At 46.6% G+C, this 21,924-nt stretch overlaps 2 protein-coding genes across 2 annotated transcripts in view; one reads left to right on the forward strand and one right to left on the reverse strand.

Moving 5' to 3' along the window:
• Positions 1-768: 768 nt before the first annotated feature.
• On the forward strand, positions 769-6,054 carry LOC311327148 (putative global transcription activator SNF2L2; the record flags this gene model as incomplete). Its single annotated transcript, XM_084460175.1, has 6 exons — positions 769-864; positions 3,090-3,310; positions 3,823-3,928; positions 4,583-4,684; positions 5,067-5,214; positions 6,047-6,054. 6 exons carry the CDS (start codon positions 769-771, stop codon positions 6,052-6,054), a joined length of 681 nt encoding a protein of 226 aa, XP_084316301.1.
• A 2,077-nt stretch (positions 6,055-8,131) lies between these two features.
• Positions 8,132-21,924, reverse strand: part of LOC311327060 (electrogenic sodium bicarbonate cotransporter 1-like) — a 44,237-nt gene continuing 30,444 nt past the window's right edge. The window contains exons 14-26 of the mRNA XM_084460076.1: positions 21,642-21,913; positions 20,648-20,703; positions 19,773-19,958; positions 18,340-18,453; positions 15,387-15,548; positions 14,543-14,721; positions 13,671-13,743; positions 12,530-12,598; positions 12,252-12,425; positions 11,700-11,861; positions 11,446-11,539; positions 10,212-10,282; positions 8,132-10,100 (exon numbers count right to left, since the gene is read on the reverse strand). Of these exons, the coding sequence (XP_084316202.1) occupies positions 10,242-10,282; positions 11,446-11,539; positions 11,700-11,861; positions 12,252-12,425; positions 12,530-12,598; positions 13,671-13,743; positions 14,543-14,721; positions 15,387-15,548; positions 18,340-18,453; positions 19,773-19,958; positions 20,648-20,703; positions 21,642-21,913 (1,582 nt within the window). The 3' untranslated portion in view covers positions 8,132-10,100; positions 10,212-10,241. The remainder of the gene's footprint in view (positions 10,101-10,211; positions 10,283-11,445; positions 11,540-11,699; positions 11,862-12,251; positions 12,426-12,529; positions 12,599-13,670; positions 13,744-14,542; positions 14,722-15,386; positions 15,549-18,339; positions 18,454-19,772; positions 19,959-20,647; positions 20,704-21,641; positions 21,914-21,924) is intronic.

Consider the following 21,924-nt stretch of genomic DNA (forward strand, 5'->3'; position numbering starts at 1 on the left):
GGTTCCTCAGGTTCTACCAAGGTTCCTCAGGATGGTCCACAGCCTCAGATCAGCTCATCAGATGGTGTTCCACCGTATCTGCACCAGACCTAAGGTGGATTCTCTATTCTGATTTTATTCTCCTCATACTGGGAGATATGTAATTATCTGGTTGTGGTTTAGAATAATTTAACACTGTGCTAAGGTTTTTATTATTTTCTAGCTGCATTATCAGGTTTGTGTAGACAGATTGAGATATTGTGCTATATAGTGCTTGCTTGCAAATGCAATTATTTTAAGAACTCAGCAGACATGCGCATTCACACACACACACACACACACACACACACACACACACACACACACACACACACACACACGTACGCAATACATATGAACAAAACCTTGAACATGACATAATTTATTCTGAATTTATATTGAATCATTCTGCCGTCCGACTGGTTTTGCGCTGAATGCATTCCTGCATGCAGACATCGCCCATATGACTCATACACATCCAGAAACGCAACACAAATCATCATTCCCTAAAAAAAAAAAGCTGGACCTGATAACTTTAACAGGAGGGCAGACGTGTAGCGACAGTGGATGTGAAAGCATGCGGAGGGACAGGAGCTTGGGGCCTTTTCACGGGCAGGAAAGCGAGTGCAGAGAGCCGCAGTCGGAGATGACCAGTCCGTTTCTATTCTCCCCCAGCCCATTGATCTGGGTATGAAAACATAGCGCTTTTATTCTCCCCCCTTCTGAGCTCTGCTTCTGAGTGATCAGCTGATGAAGAGACTTGCAGCTCGCCGCTATGCTGGCTTGCTGATTCTCTCCCCCCCAGCTGCAGCCGATCCGGATAGCCAGCCTGCAGATTGCAGTCAGGTAAATATTCCTTCCTTCCTTCCTTCCTTCCTTCCTTCCTTCCTCTCTTTTATTCCTCGGCATAGCATCCAGACAGGGTATATCGCACGGGCACAGAGGGAGAGAGGGAGAGGACGAGGGAGAGTGTGTGTGGGTGTGTGTGTGTGTGTGTGTGTGTGTGTGTGTGTGTGTGTGTGTGTGTGTGTGAGAGAGAGAGAGAGAGGGAGTGAGAGTCTGTCATGTGTGTGTGTGTGTGTGTGTGAGAGAGAGAGGGAGTGAGAGTCTGTCATGTGTGTGTGAGGGGGAGAGAGAGAGCGTGTAGGTGTGTGTGTGTGTGTGTGTGTGTGTGTGAGAGAGAGAGAGAGAGAGAGGGAGTGAGAGTGTCATGTGTGTGTGAGGGGGAGAGAGAGAGCGTGTAGGTGTGTGCTGTAGGGAGGACCAGGCGAGGCAGGGAAGAGGCAGGCTTGTTTTCAGGCATGGAGCATCACATACGACACGGACACACGCACTCTGGCACAGGCGGAGCTGAGCTGACCATCCGAATCAGGATTCCTTCCCGTGTCCGGTTCACTCCGCTGGAGCGAGGGAAGGTCCTCACAGAGACACTAACACGGGTTTTAAATCATACCTTTGAGTTGAACGCTCGTCAGTAGGATTTCTTTTGTTGTGATTTTACAGTTAGCGCTGATCTCACTCAAAGCTCTTGTCATCATACCTTTGCTTGTGTGGTGTGTGTATCTGTTTCTCAGGGTGCATGCGTGTCACCCATTATACCAATATTGGATTAGTGATTTCACCACTGATTAATATTATAAGGCCCTGATATTCCTGGTCCCATAGTGTGAGTTTGGTGTATTGATATATAAAACATTGATGGATAACATTATACCTTTTCATCTTGGGGTCCTTGTATGTTTATTGCATGTGGTAATACAGTTTAGCATGATTTTGGAGTGCGTTTGTATGCGTATGTGTGTGTGATTCATACCTCAATACTCAAATTCAACCTGCAGTCCTCAGTGTGCTGAATGTGAGTGGATATGTCCTCCCTCTCCCCCAGTCTGCCCTAGAGATGCTTGCATATGGCTGGGATTTAATTGCCTTTGTGTCAAATACAGTGGCTGCAGCAGACTGCTGTAAGAGGGATGGAAATAAATACACACACACTCACTGTTTAACACAAACCCCGCTCTCTCTCTCTCACACACACACACACACACACACACACACACACACACACACACACACACACACACAATTTAACAGAACCCCTTTCTCTCTCTCTCTCTCTCTCTCACACACACACACACACACACACACACACACACACACACACACACACACGATTTAACAGAACCCCTTTCTCTCTCTCTCTCTCTCTCTCTCTCTCTCTCTCTCTCTCTCACACACACACACACACACCTCTGAGAACATTGATTCAGAGATTGAATGTTTCTTTGCTCTGAACATGTAGAAGAGTGTATGTTTTTGTGTTTGTGCTTAAAGCCATTACCCCCAGTAATGCTCCTCAGCAAGTTGGGGTATTTCTACTTGGTTGTAAATGATTTTCAAGGTTAAATGTATTAGATGTAAGAGCCTTCAAAACACTTGCCTTTATTGAAATGAAATTTCAGCACCAGATCAAAAACATCAGAGCTGTCATGAGTGATGAGGTCAATGTAAAATATTCTGACGAGCAAAGACGCAGCGGGCATTGCCAAAGTTTGCATCATTGTTGGAAAAGGATGCTAAGAGCAAATACCCAAGGCAAGTATGTATCATTATGCTCCTTCACTGGAGTGGTTTGGTTTTGTTTGAGAATTCAACCAATAATAGTCACAATCTCTTAGCTTTATATCATACTAGTGCAGTGCCCGTTCCAACCCTGCGCTTCCTTGGGTCCTGAGCAATACATCTGCTGAGTTACATCTGCTGAATTACATCTGCTGGATTACATCTGATGAATTACATCTTGTGAATTACATCTTGTGAATTACATCTTGTGAATTACATCTTGTGAATTACATCTTGTGAATTACATCTGATGAATTACATCTTCTGAATTACATCTTCTGAATTACATCTGCTGAATTACATCTGCTGAATTTCAACTTCATATGGTTCCTGGTTCTGGAGATAATTCTGGAGAGAGATCCCGAATCAGGTATTCCCGCCTTTCTAATTAGATTAGGCTAGATTATGAGTGATGTAGTCAGTGTGATGGACTCCTGCCTCTCCCTCTCCAGGCTGAGAACGGGGCGTCGGAAGACATGGAGCAGGACATCACCCTGAAGAAACGGAAAGGCCACCATCATGGTGACAAAGAGGTGGAGGTCAGCCATGAGGCGGCTGAGAAGGTGAAGAGGAAGCGGGGTCGTCCACCTGCCGAGAAGATGCCCCCCAACCCCCCCGAACTGACCAAGCAACTCAACACGCTCGTAGACATGGTCGTGAATTACAAGGACGGGTGAGAGACTCAGCAGCTGTGTTAATAATGTATAAAACGTTGTTATAACTCTTATAAACGTATCGTGTACTACCAGGAAATAGAGAAATAAATAATAAATGTATACGTTTTCATACTGTGTATCAGCTTCTGTCTGTTAGGCAGATTGGGGACATATTAGACGGGAATTACCATATCTTCCCTCCGGTGGGCATGTAATTCTCTTCTCCATGTGATGCTGTTCACTCGTTGCTCTGAGGAGCATGTGCTGCAGCACGGAGAGGGCTGACCCTGGAGCTCTGTGAACTTCGGCTCGGCTGGGTGTTTGCAGCTCTGTGAACTTCGGCTCGGCTGGGTGTTTGCAGCTCTGTGAACTTCGGCTCGGCTGGGTGTTTGCAGCTCTGTGAACTGAGGCTCGGCTGGGTGTTTGCAGCTCTGTGAACTGAGGCATGCTGGGTGTTTGCAGCTCTGTGAACTGAGGCATGCTGGGTGTTTGCAGCTCTGTGAACTTGGGCTCTGCTGGATGTTTGCAGGTTTGGTCGGCAGATCAGTAAAGGCTTTGTCCAGCTGCCCTCTAAGAAAGAGGTGCCGGAGTACTATGAGCTGATCCGCAAGCCCGTAGACTTCAGAAGGATCAGGGTAGGTGGATCTCAGCCTCTTGGTAGGTTATACACTTAACTCACATTCCTGTAAAAAATAGTTCTGTATTGTGTTGGTAATGATGATGATGAAGAAGATGATGATGCTGAGGAAAGGGAATATTTAGTAAGTTACTGTGAGCTGCATTTAGGCTCCTACACTGTACTTTTGCACTAGTCATCTAATGGTGGTTATAAATTATAGTAAAATATTTGGCAATTAAGTTACCAAGTTTGAGTTTGTGAGACAGCCAAGGCCTGTTCTGCCAGCACAGAAGATGAGCCTAAATTATGCCAACTGGTTGTTGGGTAGTTATGCCCTCAGTCATACAACAGTTTACAAAAACACATATGGCTAGATGCCATTTTACTACCAACCTAACTCCCCTACTCTCAATCTCTGTTGATAATATCCATTCCATCATTATCCTGATGATGGAATGGCATTTAAGATAAGACAACTTAATTGTCCATTAAATTCACATGAAATTGACATTTGCCTTCGGCAACACATTATAAAACAGACAGTAAAAAGCAACTTAAATACATACAATAGTAAAACTATTAGACCTTAATAGTAATAGACCTTAAGTTAATATGCCTTTTGACTTGCTGACCTCATTGAATGTTCTACGTTCCTCTCCTGTGTTGTTAGGAACGGGTACGGAACCACAAGTACAGGAATGTGGGGGACCTGGAGCAGGACATCGTCCTCCTGTGTCTCAACGCTCAGACCTTCAACCTGGAGGGTTCTCAGGTACCAGACCATTCAGACCATTCAGACCATTCAGACCACTCGTACCCAATCACTCCACACAGTATCCGAATGAAATCCTGTCCATTTTGAAACTCTTCTATTCAGAATACTAGCATGCACTATATATATCACTAGCATGTGACATAAGGCCTTTTGCGTTTGTCTATTGCCAATAATCTATTGCATTTGCCGTTTGCCTTATTCCTTCTGCGTGACCATTTTCGCCTTTGACTAATTTGAATGTATTTCTATTATCAATGACTGACAAATGAACTGATTTAGAGGTTATCATGTTGTCATCCTAGCTAGCTCTATACTGTAGAAACAGCACTGACAGAACTCTCTCAGAAGCTGATTTAGTTGATGTTATGTTGTGTGTCAGATATTCGAGGACTCCATTGTTCTCAAGTCCGTGTTTGAGAGCGCGAGACAGAGGATTGTCACCGATGAGGAGGTTCCTGTCCGAGGGTCGGCCATCCGGGAGGATAACGCTGGTTGTGACAGAGATAGAGAGAGAGTTTCGTCAGCAGGTGAGGGACAATCTTATCTGCATTTCAGTAAAAACTGTTCACTGTGCTTCAATTCAAGAACAATTCAAGTTAAAGGAAAGGTTGGGAATTTAGCATTATAAGCCATGTTAAAAGATTATTTACAATCATATACAACGGCCGATATCAAAGTTTCGTCACATGGTGCACTTTCGAGATACCTGTCCTTGGATGCATCAATATATCAAGCTTTTCCATTCAACTCGCTGTGCTTTCCTCTGATATTCACTTTTATAGAGAGAAAGACACCAAAGCCAGTGAGGTCAAGGGTGAAGGAAGCGAGGAGCAGGAATGCCTCAGCCAAGAGGCTCCTTGTTGACGAGGACAGCAATGACAACGTAGAGGAAAATACCATAAAAGACCAAGGTTGAACACAAAGGACCCTTTTTTTTCAATGACATCCTGCCCTCTTTTGTTCTGTTTGTTAAGTTAGACTAATGACTTTGTTTGCTCACTTTGTAACAGGTTAGTTAATTCAAAGGAGACCCGGGATGTTTAAGTAAGGGGGGTGTAGGTCTACACTGAAGGAATCATGCTAGTAACCCAGGTCTTTATCGGAAACATACCGTATCTTTCATTTTAAATACTTCAAACCTGTGTTGTATTGTATGCTTCACTAAATCATACAAGTCTCTTTCTCCATCAATTGTTTTTTTTGTATCAGAAAGTTATACTATGTGTTTAATGAATTGCCTTCATGTCTTGGAGCATGATGATGTATTTCTTCTGAGACAGACACCGCCCTCAGAGAGTGGCGCTAGTTGATGACACGCGTGTCATGTGTTCTTGTGTGAGGGTGAGAGCGTGTGGTCAGGCCTTTGAAAGGACCTGGAGGATGGACACTTGCTGGATTGTTTTAAATCTAAAAAAAATAAACTACTCACAAAATCAAAGTTTACCTCATTTTCCATGCGTAGCAAAATGTAATATTCCTGATACCTGGCGTTTCTTTTGTGTGTGTTTGAGTGGTCCCTATTATGCCTAGACTAGACCAGAGTGCAGCAGGAGTGACTGATGTTCCTAACTTCCCTGTTTATTCATGTCAGCTTTTTTTTCAAGGCTCCAAGTTACCTGTCCTACTTCAGGAAGAGAAAGGTCTCTGGCATCAAGAACCGTGGGGGAATATTTTCCCCAAGGTTTTTGTACAAGTTTCTGTAACACTAATTCAGATTTATGTGAGAATGAATGCAGAATATGGAGCCAGCGACAACATAGCCTGAGGCAAGTAGGCGACATGGGTCCAATCCTTTGTGTTTGCATTGGTCCCAAGGCAGGGCAACTCTGCAGAGACTTGATCAGATTGTACTGCACAATATAATTAAGTATTGTTCAATATCATGTGCAGCTTGTATAATTACAGTATGTTCTCTTGTAGGCTATAACTGGTATGACTAGCATCTTATCTGGAGGCTAAAACTGTATGTGATTAACAAGTCTTGCAGGTTTGCTTGGGCAGACTTTAACTATATTTCATGTGACGCAATTGACATTTGATCACATTGAATGTTATTCTATTTTTTAACTTGTCCATGTGATTAAACCTTATATCCTGATCATGCATTTGTCTTATAACATGATTTCTTATTCTAAAACGTTCTATTTGTAAGATCCTCTACCACTGCTTTCTGAATCTCAAATGAAGTGCAACCCGCTCTCCAACCAACATGTGCTTGAGACTCAGGATGAGTGGAGTGCATAACACCAATACAGAATTATGAAGAAAAGATGTATAAACATATAAAGAATATAATCAATAGCTGAAAAAAAAATCCCGGTCCAGTCTGCAACATCCACAGTAGTCAGATGAGCTCTTTCTGTCTTTCACCATTAGGTGGCGCAAGTGGACTGTCTGTTTTCAGTGGGGCCCCCTATCTCAGCCTCCTGGAGTTCTGTTTACTCTGAAACCACAGCTCCGGTATGAACTCCCTCCATCCACCTCTCTCATGAGCACTTCCATCCACCTCTCTCATGAGCACTTCCATCCACCTCTCTCATGAGCACTTCCATCCACCTCTCTCATGAGCACTTCCATCCACCTCTCTCATGAGCACTTCCATCCACCTCTCTCATGAGCACTTCCATCCACCTCTCTCATGAGCACTTCCATCCACCTCTCTCATGAGCACTTCCATCCACCTCTCTCATGAGCACTTCCATCCACCTCTCTCATGAGCACTTCCATCCACCTCTCTCATGAGCACTTCCATCCACCTGCTGGCGTCTTCAACACCACTGATCTGCTCCTGGTCTCAGCCTTATAGCTGAAGTAAGAGGGAACAGAAGAGTAGATTATTCTGGACTCCAATCATGGTGGAACTCTTGCATTTCATTTAACAATCAAGTGTGTAATTGCATAAATGTATATCTTCCATAGATTATTTAAATGACTATACTTTGTATGGTGGTCTCTTAGTTCAGCGTCTATAAATAAACACAGCAGGCCTAATTCTTGGATGGTTAAGAACAATGGGGTCTATGGCCTACTACTCACCATCTGCCATCATTTCAAAAGCTACAGCTGAGATAATTTGAGTTCTTTATAAACCGAGCCATATTCCTGTACAGATTATGAGACGTTTGTTCTTCAAAACTAGGGCTGACTGCCTGAATATATATATCATACAATCTGGAGCAGATACTGTAGCCATTTGGACCTGTTTCTTCTTAACATCCATGATTGGTAAGTAAGTAAGTAAATCTTAATTTGTATAACACCTTTCATACAAGAATTACAGCTCAACTCAACCCTAGTCTTCAACATAATAATGAATTTATTGTAATGAAGGGAAATATGCCAGATAAATCATTCATTAGTAGTACACTCGTTCAGAAACATGATCATGGAACTTAAGTCTAAGAGTGATTGTTTTTTTCACCGCATAAATTGCAACACCACCAAGGTAGCAGACTTAAATCCTGCATGACTGACTTATGCCTGACCCATTGAATATTTATGTTTATAGAAAATATATTTTGAACAGGTGTCGTCAACATACTGTAACAACTGAAGATAATAAAATATACAATAAAAAAAGTGAACCTTCAAATCTTTCAGGAGCATTGAGACTAATCACTTACAAAATGAGTACACGTGTCAAGATATACAGAAAATATGAACACATACAAGTACATCCCAAACAAACAAGATGGAAGACTTTTCCAAAATAGCCCTTTAAATACTGTATAGAGCTTGAGCATTTAACAGTGGACTTAAAAGGTTGTACCATTAGATATTCACAATCTTATTATCCATGGCAATGGTATGCTTAATAAATTGTACTTGGAACTACAACTTAAGTGTCAAAAACACCATATTATATGTGGATTTCAATATCCCTGGATCTGTGCAATGACATAAAGACAAGCCAGTATGAAGAGGATCTATGTCTCAGTGCATGTTTTTCCTTCTTGAGAAAGGTTGAGTAATCTCTTGCACATTTGAAGTAGTTGAGCTACTGTGTGTGTTATGTTTGGCCATTTTATAATTTACATAATGCCAAATTTAATCAAACCATCAGCCACAGAAAATATTGCAAACAGTCAACAAATGTTCTTACAAAAAACAAAAAATATTAAAAAACAAAAAAAGATGATAGCCTTCTGTACAGTAGAATAAAGGTTAGTAAAGAGAGAATATACTGTGAGTAACATGGCAGTTTGTTTTAAGTTCAATGTTTTTTAGTACATCATCTTTGCGCTTGGCTGGAATCTTGAAGAAAACGTACACACTACACAACGGCTTTGCAGGATCGCAAAGACCAAGAATAAATTCAGAATTGTGTCGATTCACAGTGATTATTCATTGATTTATAAGTTACAAAAACAGCACTTCTACTTAATCATCACTTCATTAAAAAGAGATATGATAAAAATTTGCTCAAAGACAACTTTAAAATCATCGTCATCTCATTAACGGCTTATAAGTAAATACACAAATACATTTAGATCTCAGCCTCGCATCATTATTATTGCATTTTCTGCTTCATGGTACAATTTTTAAAAAAAATCGGTCAATTGTTGCAGAGCAAAATGAACTCAGAAAGTTAAATCTAAAGATCCTATTCCGTGCCCTTTCATGAATTGAATCAGCATTTATAATCAAAAGTAATTGCACGGTAAGCGCTTTAATCAAATACCTGGCACCTACTAATAAAGAGGTAGAACTACAAAAACAGGCACACCTATTTCCACATTTTAGGAAAATAGATGAGTCCTGTTTCACTTAAAGTGTGGGAAAGATATAAAAGATATAAAAAAGAGTTGCAGAACAGATTCACACACGGTAGGAAATAAATGGTGAAATCATAATTTAGCATCTTGCATAGACTTAATAAATATGAGAAAACATGTGGAGAGGTTAAAGGAGAAATGGATCTAATGAATAGGATCTACATGCATTTGATCTGATCTGTCCAACATATTCACAGCTCTCGATGTTAATTCAGTATTACCTCCATGTATCATGTATATGATATGGACATCATTATGAATGCATAGAGCACACATGAGGATGCTCATAAATCACAACACGCATGTGAGTAACAATGAATAACTACAGTATTATACTACATTAAAGATGGGTGATTTTCGTTTGGTGCTACAGAACAAAGCTCACCCCCCCCTCCCAAAGAACGGTGTCAGTTTCCCCCTCTTCAGAACAGCATAAAAGCAGAGGGCTCTGGTTTGGACCGGGCTGGCGTCGTCGGGGCGGGGCTGGGCTGGGGGGGTACTGCATCGCTGGCTCTGTTGGGTCGTGGACAGGGATGGGTTAGAGGGAGGTTTCCGAGCCTGGATCCTTCCAGAACAAGCCCCTGTTCCCTCGCTCCAGGTCAATCGTAATCTGAGGCGCCGATTTCGTGAAGGGATTTCTGTCCAAACGGAAAGAAAGAGTCCGATAAGGAGAACAATGTCGTTTTGTTTGAAATGTTTATCTCGCACGCAAGCGTGCAATCTCTGTGTGAACACATGAGCACACGTACCTGGTCACAGTAGGAGGCTCAAAGTTCGGCTCAGCACACGTGTGGGCCGAGGAACGCAGGGGCCTTATCACCTAGGAGAGACCACACACACCTCGTTAAAACCTCACTCATATCTCTGAGAGACCACACACACACCTCGTTAAAATCTCTCTCATATCTCTGAGAGACCACACACACCTCGTTAAAACCTCACTCATATCTCTGAGAGACCACACACACCTCGTTAAAACCTCACTCATATCTCTGAGAGACCACACACACACCTCGTTAAAACCTCACTCATATCTCTGAGAGACCACACACACACCTCGTTAAAATCTCACTCATATCTCTGAGAGACCACACACACCTTGTTAAAACCTCATTCATATCTCTGAGAGACCACACACACACCTCGTTAAAACCTCATATCTCTGAGACCACGCACACCTCGTTAAAACCTCATATCTCTGAGACCACGCACACCTCGTTAAAACCTCATATCTCTGAGACCACACACACCTCGTTAAAATCTCACTCATATCTTTGAGAAGAAAGCATTAGAATCCATGGAAGGAGGATCAGCAGCAGTGAATAGCAGAGCAAGCTTAGTGAAGTTTAACTCAAGGGGGCTCTGGGCACATGCAAGAGCTGTAAATAAACAGAATTTATTTTTGAGAGAGAGAAGCCATGTTTCCATCCACACGTTTTATGCGAATTAAGTCATATCGAATTAAAAATGCCTTATGGAAACAGTAAAATTCGATTAAAAATCATGAAAATCGACAAAAAGTTTGTACTGTCGATCTCGTCGGATTTTCTCTTGTTCGATAAAAGTCTTTTGTGATAATGCTTTATCCGATTTAAAGCTCTAGATGGAAACGCACGTTCACCGGCTTTATTCGCATTCATATGTTTAGCGATCCTCACACAATTCGATTGACGAGTGGATGGAAACATGGCTAGAGAGAGAGAGAAGCAGTCGTGTTATTAGCAGTTGTCAGCGCGGTCTGAGAAAACGATCAAACCTGGTTAGTGTTTAAATATGATGTTCGTGTTCCACACAAAGCAGTAGGAGAAGTCTGAACACAACCTAACATTCACATTTTAGGTAGGTTATGTAATGGAATAAGCCACTTAAGCCTATGTACTGTCAACAAGCTACTGCAGACTTGTGGGTATTTAAGCAGGTATAGTAAACATTCAATAAGCGCCCCTGCAGTCATGGGTGGGAGACCCCCTTGCTGTTACTCACTGTCAGAGGACTGATCTCCCAACATGGGTTCTTGTTCCATCATGTCCAGGGAGATTTTTATACTGGGGATATTTTCATGGTAGGGATACTCAGACTGTGGGGGAGGGAGAGACAGTCCTTATTTGGGGAAACATGGTCAAAGAAGGGACTGCTGGAGAAACACGTTTGAAATTGATGACATTTTTTTGAACATCAACACAGTCGCCTGTAAGAAAAAAAAAGTAGAAAATAATCTTTAAAAAGTCTTTGCTCACAAAATCAATTTCGCTGTCGATGCTGCCTTTCTTTTTCTTCTTCTTCTTCTCATCCTCCTTCTTCTTCTTGTCTTTCTCTGGGATGACGTCGTCCAGGTAGCCGAGGTCATGCTGGGAGAACAGGTAATCCATGGCCTTCCGCACCGCCACCAAGGCAAGGATCTGGACGGACAAGCAAGTTAACAGGTAAGTTGTAGGGCATCTGTAGCTCAGTTGGTAGAGCGGGTCGTTCAGTGATCGAAGGGTCAGTGGTTCGAATCCCAGCTCCGACTGTCCACATGTCGAAGTGTCCTTGAGCAAGACACCTAACCCCAAATTGCTCCCAATGAGCAGGTTAGCACCTTGCATGGCCGCTGCTGCCATTGGTGTGTGAATGTGTGTGTGAATGGGTGAATGAGAGGCCATTGGAAAGCGCTTTGAGTGTCGCTAAGGTGGAAAAGCGCTATTTAAGTGCAGTCCATTTACCATTTAATTTACCATTTGTATGAGTGGTTGTATGAGTTGTATATATCTGTGTCGTATAGTGTATTTGTGTGTGTGTATCAGTCTCACCATGACGGGGAAGATGATGGCGGCCACGGTGGACTTGAGGATCCAGAGCAGTGCCAGGCAGAGCGCCTGGATGAAGGTGAACAGGTGGATGCGTCTCTGGGGAACGTGACGCAGGTAGATCAGGTCCGGCTGGTGCTTGGCTGGCATCAGCAGGAGCTGCAGACGGTCCATGAACTGACGGACACACACACACACGGGGGTAGAGTTAGGACAATGGCCTTCTAGGCATCTCTGGTTCTCTTTTCTGATTCCATGGCCACTAGGTGGCGCTAACTCACCTGGACACCGTTGAGAGACGCTACCCCCATGTAGAGGAACACGCCATACAGGACCGGCATGGGGATGAACTGAGGGACAGAGAGATGGAGGGAGGATACATACACATCTCTTCATTTAGAGACACAACAGGTAAACATCTCTTCATTTAGAGACACAACAGGTAAACATCTCTTCATTTAGAGACACAACAGGTAAACATCTCTTCATTTAGAGATACAACAGGTAAACGTCTCTTCATTTAGAGACACACCATTCAGGTAAACATCTCTTCATTTAGAGACACACCCTTCAGGTAAACATCTCTTCATTTAGAGAGACAACAGGTAAACATCTCATCATTTAGAGACACAACAGGTAAACATCTCTTCATTTAGAGAGACACCATTCAGGTAAACATCTCTTCATTTAGAGAGACAACAGGTAAACATCTCTTCATTTAGAGAGACAACAGGTAAACATCTCTTCATTTAGAGAGACAACAGGTAAACATCTCCTCATTTAGAGAGACAACAGGTAAACATCTCTTCATTTAGAGAGACAACAGGTAAACATCTCTTCATTTAGAGAGACAACAGGTAAACATCTCTTCATTTAGAGACACAACAGGTAAACATCTCATCATTTAGAGAGACACCATTCAGGTAAACATCTCATTTGAGGGAGGGTCAGAAATCATGTTATTTACTAAACATTATACTGAACACATGTCCATCAACAATTTCTCAACATTCAATTCATAAAGCAACATGGCTTAGAATAAAGCTTTCTTTGCAGAATGGAGACAGACATGGACACAGGTGACAGAGCCGACTGTCAGTATCTAAACTGTCCACAAGGGGGAGACTCATTCACTAGAGACTCACGTCTGGGACTTGGCACTAGCAGCATTATAACTGCCAGCTAGTCAAGGGGATGGAAACCTGATAAGTCCCAGAAGGTGCAACCTGAAACTAAGCCCTGACAAACATTCTTAGTTCACATCACATTACCTCCCATGACAGGAATAATTTAAAAAAGATAGTTCTAATTATTCTTAATTTGGACAGAATGAGACGGCTATTCGCTAAAAGAAACGGACGGTAATCTTCAACATGTACGTGGAGAGCCTTGAGGAGAACTAAAAGATGGTGGAGACGTTACCTTGAGCATCGGCGCCATGAAGACAGAGAGACCAGTCAGGATGAAGACGAAGATGCCCGTTACTCTCTGCTCCCTGTGGTAGAAAAGGTTCATAAGACACATCACTAAACAATCGGTTCAATAAAAAGAACATAAGGTGTTACCGTACACTGCTTCACCCAATCACACAACACCACACAATCACATAACACCACACAATCAATCACATAACACCACACGCAGACACATGTTGACACCCTTCTGTCAAGTTGCCAACATTTTTCGGGGAAACCCCACAAGAGACGACAGCCAAATGTCTTGATGGATTCTTTCACCGACTGAGAGAACTGTGTTGCGTCAGCACATCTCTCCCCTGTTCCCAGAGAGAGCGCTTTAAATAAAGCTTTGATTGATTGAACCTCCAGGCCTGATATAACTTGTTTACTGATGGTGTTGAAGTATCAATGGCCCAAGAGGAAAGTAGTTCCGGAGCTGAATTATAGATCAGATTCAACATTTTATTTAGTCAAACAGCATCGGGATCTGGGTCAGTCACAGAGGAACGCTTTGGCAGTTAGCGTTCCCTGATCAGACAACATGGTGTTCAGTCTGACCCGCCTTTATAGGCGTGGTCTGTTCCTATAGTCTCATTGGGCTAGAGTTCTCTCCAACTATGACCTTATACACCAGTGGGCAGTCAGCTTCTTATGGATGTGCGCATGATCTCCTCTAGACACTTGACCATGACCAACTAAGGCATGTATGTTCTTGTGCTGAGAATAGCTCTGGCAGAAACCCCTCTTCTCAAGGCCGCGGTGAACGCGACCGCCCCTCGTCCGTACGGGAGGCTAGCGGCCGGGCCTTGGCTGCTTCAGAGGCCGTCCCGTTCTCACCTGACGCCCAGGAACTTGGGCTGCTCGCCCGGCGCCGACGTCTGGGTCTCCATCTTCAGCGAGTCGATGTGGGCGATGGAGATGACGGTGGCCGCCACGTACCAGGGCAGGCCCGTGAAGGAGCACACGATCAGCAGCACGGCCACCAGGAACAGGTCCAGGTGGTAGCCGGCTCCCTTCTGCGCACACGAGGGAAGAGGAGGACAGGGCGTCAGCTGGGTGATTACAAACCGCAGGTACTTGTCTACCATCCGGGAACACTGGCATGAGTGCCTCTTTCAGTCTTTGTGCCTGTTATGTGCTTCTAACTTCTAATTGTATATATATTTATATATATATTTATTTTTTAATATTTATATGTAATGTACTGTCTTTACTATGTGGGCTATGAGCCTGTAATAAAGTTTATATACATTTACTGTAGCTGATGCTTTTATCCAAAGCGACTTACAATAATTGCATTTAACATAGGAAACATCCGTGTTCTTCTACTCACCAGAACTCACAAGTGCATCTCCTTTCTAAACAAGTAACTAAGAGTAAGAATAGCAATGTAAAATACAATAGGTGCTTAAGAGGGTGGATCGTTGTAGTACTTCTTGAAGATGAGTTTTGAGCCTGCGGCGAAAGATGGGCAGTGACCCCGACATCAGTGGGCAGTTCGTTCCACCACTGCGGGGCCAGGACAGAGAAGAGCCGTGACCGTGTCGATCGACCGCAGGGGCCTCGGAGTGACGGGGCAACCAGTCGCCCCGAGGTAGCAGAGCGTAGCGGTCGTGGGGGGGGGGGGTGTAGGGTTTGATCACGGCCTGGAGGAAGCTATCATACACTACGAGGCCCTCACCTTAAGTTTGTGCTCCTTCCTGTTGACGATGACGGCGGTGATCTGCTGGTCCATGAACACCAGGATGGTGACCAGCAGGGCGGGCAGCGCGGCGGCCAGATACACCCACCACGGGTTCCCTCCGAACGGGGGCACGAACCAGCCGCGCTTGGGACTGGTGGGCTGGGGAGACACACACACACACACACACACACACACACACACACGCTTACAGTGTGAAGGAACATCAAATCTAGATGCATGTGTCTGCCGTGTGTCTTATTTAACTAAACCCGATGAGACAATTACTTCTTTTTTTTTTTGCTGTACAAAAATGCTTGTTCAGTTTCAGATTCTTGGCAATAATCTGAGACAAAGTACCGGTGCATCATTACAGGACCAAAAGAAAGAAGGACCAAAAAAAAGAAGGACCGAAAAAAAAGAAGGACCGAAAAAAAAGAAGGACCAAAAAAAAAAGGAGGTCTGAATCGTTCTCTGTGGAGCCACACAAAGATGAGTCTGTACCTGCGGAAATAAGGGTGGCTCTGTTCTCCACCTCTCCCCTTAACCACCCCCCCTCCATCCCCTTTAACCACCCCCTCCATCCCCTTTAACCACCCCCTCCATCCCCTTTAACCACCCCCTCCATCCCCTTTAACCACCCCCCTCCATCCCCTTTAACCACCCCCTCCACCCCCTTTAACCACCCCCCCCATCCCCTTTAACCACCCCCCCCATCCCCTTTAACCACCCCCTCCATCCCCTTTAACCACCCCCTCCACCCCCTTTAACCACCCCCCCCATCCCCTTTAACCACCCCCCTCCATCCCCTTTAACCACCCCCTCCACCCCCTTTAACCACCCCCTCCATCCCCTTTAACCACCCCCTCCATCCCCTTTAACCACCCCCTCCATCCCCTTTAACCACCCCCTCCACCCCCTTTAACCACCCCCTCCATCCCCTTTAACCACCCCCTCCATCCCCTTTAACCACCCCCTCCATCCCCTTTAACCACCCCCTCCATCCCCTTTAACCACCCCCCCCATCCCCTTTAACCACCCCCCCCCATCCCCTTTAACCACCCCCTCCACCCCCTCCATCCCCTTTAACCACCCCCTCCACCCCCTTTAACCACCCCCTCCATCCCCTTTAACCACCCCCTCCATCCCCTTTAACCACCCCCCCCATCCCCTTTAACCACCCCCCCCCATCCCCTTTAACCACCCCCTCCACCCCCTCCATCCCCTTTAACCACCCCCTCCATCCCCTTTAACCACCCTTCCATCCTGACCGCCCTCTTCCTCTCCACCCCCCCCCCCCCCCCCGACCACTCTGTCCCTCCCCACTCCCACTCTGTCCCTCCCCACTCCCACACCCCCTCTCTGACCACTCTGTCCCTCCCCACTCCCACACCCCCTCTCTGACCACTCTGTCCCTCCCCACTCCCACACCCCCTCTCTGACCACTCTGTCCCTCCCCACTCCCACTCCCCCTCTCTGACCACTCTGTCCCTCCCCACTCCCACCCCCCCTCTCTGACCACTCTGTCCCTCCCCACTCCCACACCCCCCCTCTCTGACCACTCTGTCCCTCCCCACTCCCACCCCCCCCTCTCTGACCACTCTGTCCCTCCCCACTCCCACACCCCCTCTCTGACCACTCTGTCCCTCCCCACTCCCCCACTCTGACCACTCTGTCCCTCCCCACTCCCACCCTCCCCTCTCTGACCACTCTGTCCCTCCCCACTCCCACCCTCCCCTCTCTGACCACTCTGTCCCTCCCCACTCCCACACCCCCTCTCTGACCACTCTGTCCCTCCCCACTCCCACCCCCCCCTCTCTGACCACTCTGTCCCTCCCCACTCCCACACCCCCTCTCTGACCACTCTGTCCCTCCCCACTCCCCCACTCTGACCACTCTGTCCCTCCCCACTCCCCCTCCCCCTCTCTGACCACTCTGTCCCTCCCCACTCCCACACCCCCTCTCCGACCACTCTGTCCCTCCCCACTCCCACACCCCCCCCCTCCCACTCTGTCCCTCCCCACTCCCACACCCCCCCCCTCCCACTCTGTCCCTCCCCACTCCCACACCCCCCCCCTCCCACTCTGTCCCTCCCCACTCCCACACCCCCTCTCTGACCACTCTGTCCCTCCCCACTCCCACCCCCCCCTCTCCGACCACTCTGTCCCTCCCCACTCCCACCCCCCCTCTCTGACCACTCTGTCCCTCCCCACTCCCACACCCCCCCCCTCCCACTCTGTCCCTCCCCACTCCCACCCCCCCCTCTCTGACCACTCTGTCCTGCAACTGCTTCTGGGGTCCCCCGGGCTAACATGTCCCAGAAGGCCTCCTTCTTCAGTCGGACGGCTTCCCTGACCACCGGTGTCCGAAACCTGTCTCTCTGTGACCCATGTCGAGATATTGCCGTTTCAATTACACCTATTGACATTGAATGGGGGGAATTTGTTTGCGCCCCAAGTCCAAAAAATGAATGGAGGTGAATGGTCGGTTGCATTTGGGCAGCCCGTGGGTTCTTCATAATGGGTTCTAAATTGGTCCATGCTTCATCCTTCCACCGAGTTTCATGAAAAGCGGTCTGGTATTTTTTGCGTAATCCTAGTCCTAATAATGAATGGAGGTGAATGGTCAGCCTGGTCGTGTTTGGGCAGAGTTGAATGGGTTGTTAGTTGACCCATGCTACACCCCTCCACCGAGTTCCATAAAAATCGGTGTGGTCGTTTTTGTGGAATTCTGGTCCAAAAAATGAATGGCGGTGAATTTCCGGCCTTGTTTGGGAGGCTTGCAGACGTGAATAACGGTGTGGTATTTTTTGCGTAATCTTGCTAACAGACGGACAAACCAACAAACAAACACACACAACTAACAATGTTCCCTCTTGCCCTGCGCTGTTGCAAGGCCGGAGGTAATCAACACATTCTGATCCACGTCACACCCACATTGCGCAGCGACTCACCTTGAATTCACTTGGCACTATAAGCTTGGGCGTATCCACGCCAACAAAGGCATCCACGCCGCAGAAGATGAGAATGGCCAGGATGATGGCGAAATCGCTGATGAGCTTTCTCACCTAGACAAAAGAACAGCCGGGTTAGCTTCGCCGACGGCCTAACTGTTCTTCTCATGGCGTAAAGCGTCTGTTCTAATCTAGAAAGTGGTTCGTATGATCAAGTTCCAACGATAGCGGTATAGAATGACCGATGGAAGGTACAGAGTAGTCTAAAACCAGAGCTTATTGCTAAGCCCTACGACCTTCGGGTAGTTTTCGCAGGACATAATATGAGCTGGATAATGGGTAGGACGCCTAGTGCAGTATTCCCTTCTGGGAACCTTCCCCCCCCCCCCGTCGTCCTCCTGGGGTGGGGTGTGTGTGTGTGTGTGTGTGTGTGTGTGTGTGTGTGTGTGTGTGTGTGTGTGGTGCAGGATGACTCAGACAGCTGGCAGGGACAGGACACTGGGAAATGCATCCATGGGTGAGCCTCACTCTAGAGACGCCTACTGGCTTCCACTGTGATGCTACAAATGACTGTGTGTGTGTGTGTGTGTGTGTGTGTGTGTGTGTGTGTGTGTGTGTTTATAAATAAGACAGGTGGAGTCTCCACTAGGCAACACATAGATGAGAACTGGATCTGCCCGTGTGAGTGGAGGGTTCACCCAGTGTTGGTGTGTGTGTGTGTGTGTGTGTGTGTGTGTGTGTGTGTGTGTGTGAGGTGAAGTGCAGGTCACTCGAGAGACATCTGGCTTCCAGCCTCCCAACTCTCACTGTCACCTGGGTCACCTGACTAACCTGAGAATGTCACAGGCTGGTTATGAAGGCTTGTGCGGGGTCCTGTCTGTCAGGCTGGTTATGAAGGCTTGTGCGGGGTCCTGTCTGTCAGGCTGGTCATGAAGGCTTGTGCGGGGTCCTGTCTGTCAGGCTGGTTATGAAGGCTTGTGCGGGGTCCTGTCTGTCAGGCTGGTTATGAAGGCTTGTGCGGGGTCCTGTCTGTCAGGCTGGTTATGAAGGCTTGTGCGGGGTCCTGTCTGTCAGGCTGGTCATGAAGGCTTGTGCGGGGGCGCCCCGGTAGCTCAACGGGCTGGGGCGCTTCCCATGTAAAGGCTAGTCCTTTCTGCAGCGGCGTGGGTTCGAATCCGGCCCTTTTGCTGCGTCTCTCTCTCTCTCTCTCTCTCTCTCTCTCTCTCTCTCTCTCTCCTTTCCTGTCTGTCATCTACACTGTCCTATCCCTAATAAAGCAGAAATGACTTAAAAAATGAAGGCTTGTGCAGAGCAGCATGAGAACCCAACAGACTGGCCACGCTGGCTGACATCATCAAGAGGAAGACTCCTGATTGGACGCGCCTTTTTTTTTTTAAACCAGCCCGTGATTGGCTGTGGGCGTGGTCACTCACGGTGGTGGGGAAGAAGCGGCTGGTCTTGAACTGCTTCAGACACATGGAGCAGGTGTAGGTGCCCAGGAACAGCATGACGGACATGAGGGCGATGTCGGGGACGAAGCCGCACGCCGGTCCCACCAGCTGACCCCCGTACGTCACACACTCATCCCTGGTCAGGGAGGACCACGTAGCGTTTACAGGCTGCAGACAGATGACAGACAGACAGACAGACAGACAGACAGACAGACAGACAGACAGACAGACAGACAGACAGACAAGAAACAGACAGACAGACAGACAGACAAGAGACAGACAGACAGACAGACAGACAGACAGACAGACAGACAGACAGACAGACAGACAGACAGACAGACAGACAGACAGACGACAGTTAGACAGACAGACAGACAGTTAGACAGACAGACAGACAGACACACAGACAGATGAGACAGACGAGACAGACGGACAACAGAGAGAGAGACAGGAGACAAACAGACAGACAGACAGACAGAGACAGACAGACAGACAGACAGACAGACAGACAGACAGACAGACAGACAGACAGACAGACAGACAGACAGACAGACAGACAGACAGACAGACAAGAGACAGACAGACAGACGACAGACAGACAGACAGAGAAACACAATTACATAGCATGATCCAGCAAGGAGCGTCTTCATAGACACAGATCCTCTCTGAACCGACAGCAACCGTTTAGAAGTTCTCCCACAATATCTAATCCACTGACAAACAGTTGTGATTTGGTTAAGACATGCCTTATTGATTTTGTCTGGCCCAATCCATAATCCATAATCCTAACCATGTGACCCTTAACAGAAGAATGTTTACAATGTGCCTCAGCAAATAAACTCAACTGAACATCTTACCAGCTCAGTGTGGTTGGTCCAGGATGGTACATCACTATACGGGTCAGTCGTATTACCTGTGTGGACAGAAACAGCTATGAACTCACAATCATGCTACAATACATCTAATTACATTAAACAATTTCTGCCAAAGGTCCCCGTTTACCAGTGAGAGCGAAGGGGTCACTCGTAATCGCCGGACCACGCTGTACTACACCAAGCCACAAGAGATCAATATCTGGCTTGGTTTGTGTCTCATCTCAACCCTAACCCCGGCCAAGAGTAACTCCTTACACAGACAGATAGGCCTGAAGGGAGTAAACAGGGATATCTACAATACAACACTGACCGCTATCAACTGGGATATCCAGTGTAAATATTGCCAAATAGTCCTACGTGCTCAAGTATTGTCCCACTGGCTGAATCTACTTTTGATGAACGGAACAGAATGTAATGACGAGGCAACTTTCGTGGTAAATGAGTCTTTAAGGAGCGCCCACACAAGGGGAGTGAGGTGAACCAACCAGGACTGAGTTTCCCAGAGGCATCGTAGCGCTACGTTCATGGTAGCGCTATGATGAACGCCATAGCTTACGATGAACGTAGCGCTACGATGCCTCTGGGAAACTCAGCCCAGCTCTGGAGACCAACGCATGAGCTATTAGGGTGGACCATACTCAGGTGGCAATTGTACAGTACAATTGTACAGTATGTTCAGCATGTTCATTTATACACTCAATACTTGGTGGGGGATCCTGTTACTGCATCAACGTGGAGCAACATGGAGGCAATCAGCCTTGAGATATTTCACTACATGTGTAATGAATCTATAATATAATAAAGTTTCACTTTTTGAATGAAATTACGGAAAATAATGAACTTTCCACAATATTCTAATTGTCTGAGATGCAGCTGTAACTAAAGTGGCGTTAGACTCCGCCCATGACTCCGCCCATGACCCCGCCCATGACCCCCTCAGGTCTGGTGCGGGCGGAGCGCCAGGCGAGCAGCGTACCGTCCCAGAAGGGCGTGCAGCGGCAGTCGTACTGCGTGATGAGGTTGGCGTGGAAGCGGGCGTTGATGGGGTTGTGCTGAGCCAGCTTCAGCATCTTCTTGAAGGCGTCGTAGATGAAGATGAAGCTGATGAGGGCGGAGAATCCCTCCTCCGTGAAGCGCGTGAAGTACTGAACCAGGAAGCTGGCGTCCGTGGCCACCAGCACCAGGCAGAAGAAGGCCGACCACAGGCCGATCCAGAGACGAAACTCCAGGTAGTCGAAGCTGTTGTCTCTGTCGAGAGG

The sequence above is a fragment of the Borostomias antarcticus genome (assembly GCF_949987555.1).
Source record: "Borostomias antarcticus genome assembly, chromosome: 30".
NCBI lineage: Eukaryota > Metazoa > Chordata > Actinopteri > Stomiiformes > Stomiidae > Borostomias > Borostomias antarcticus.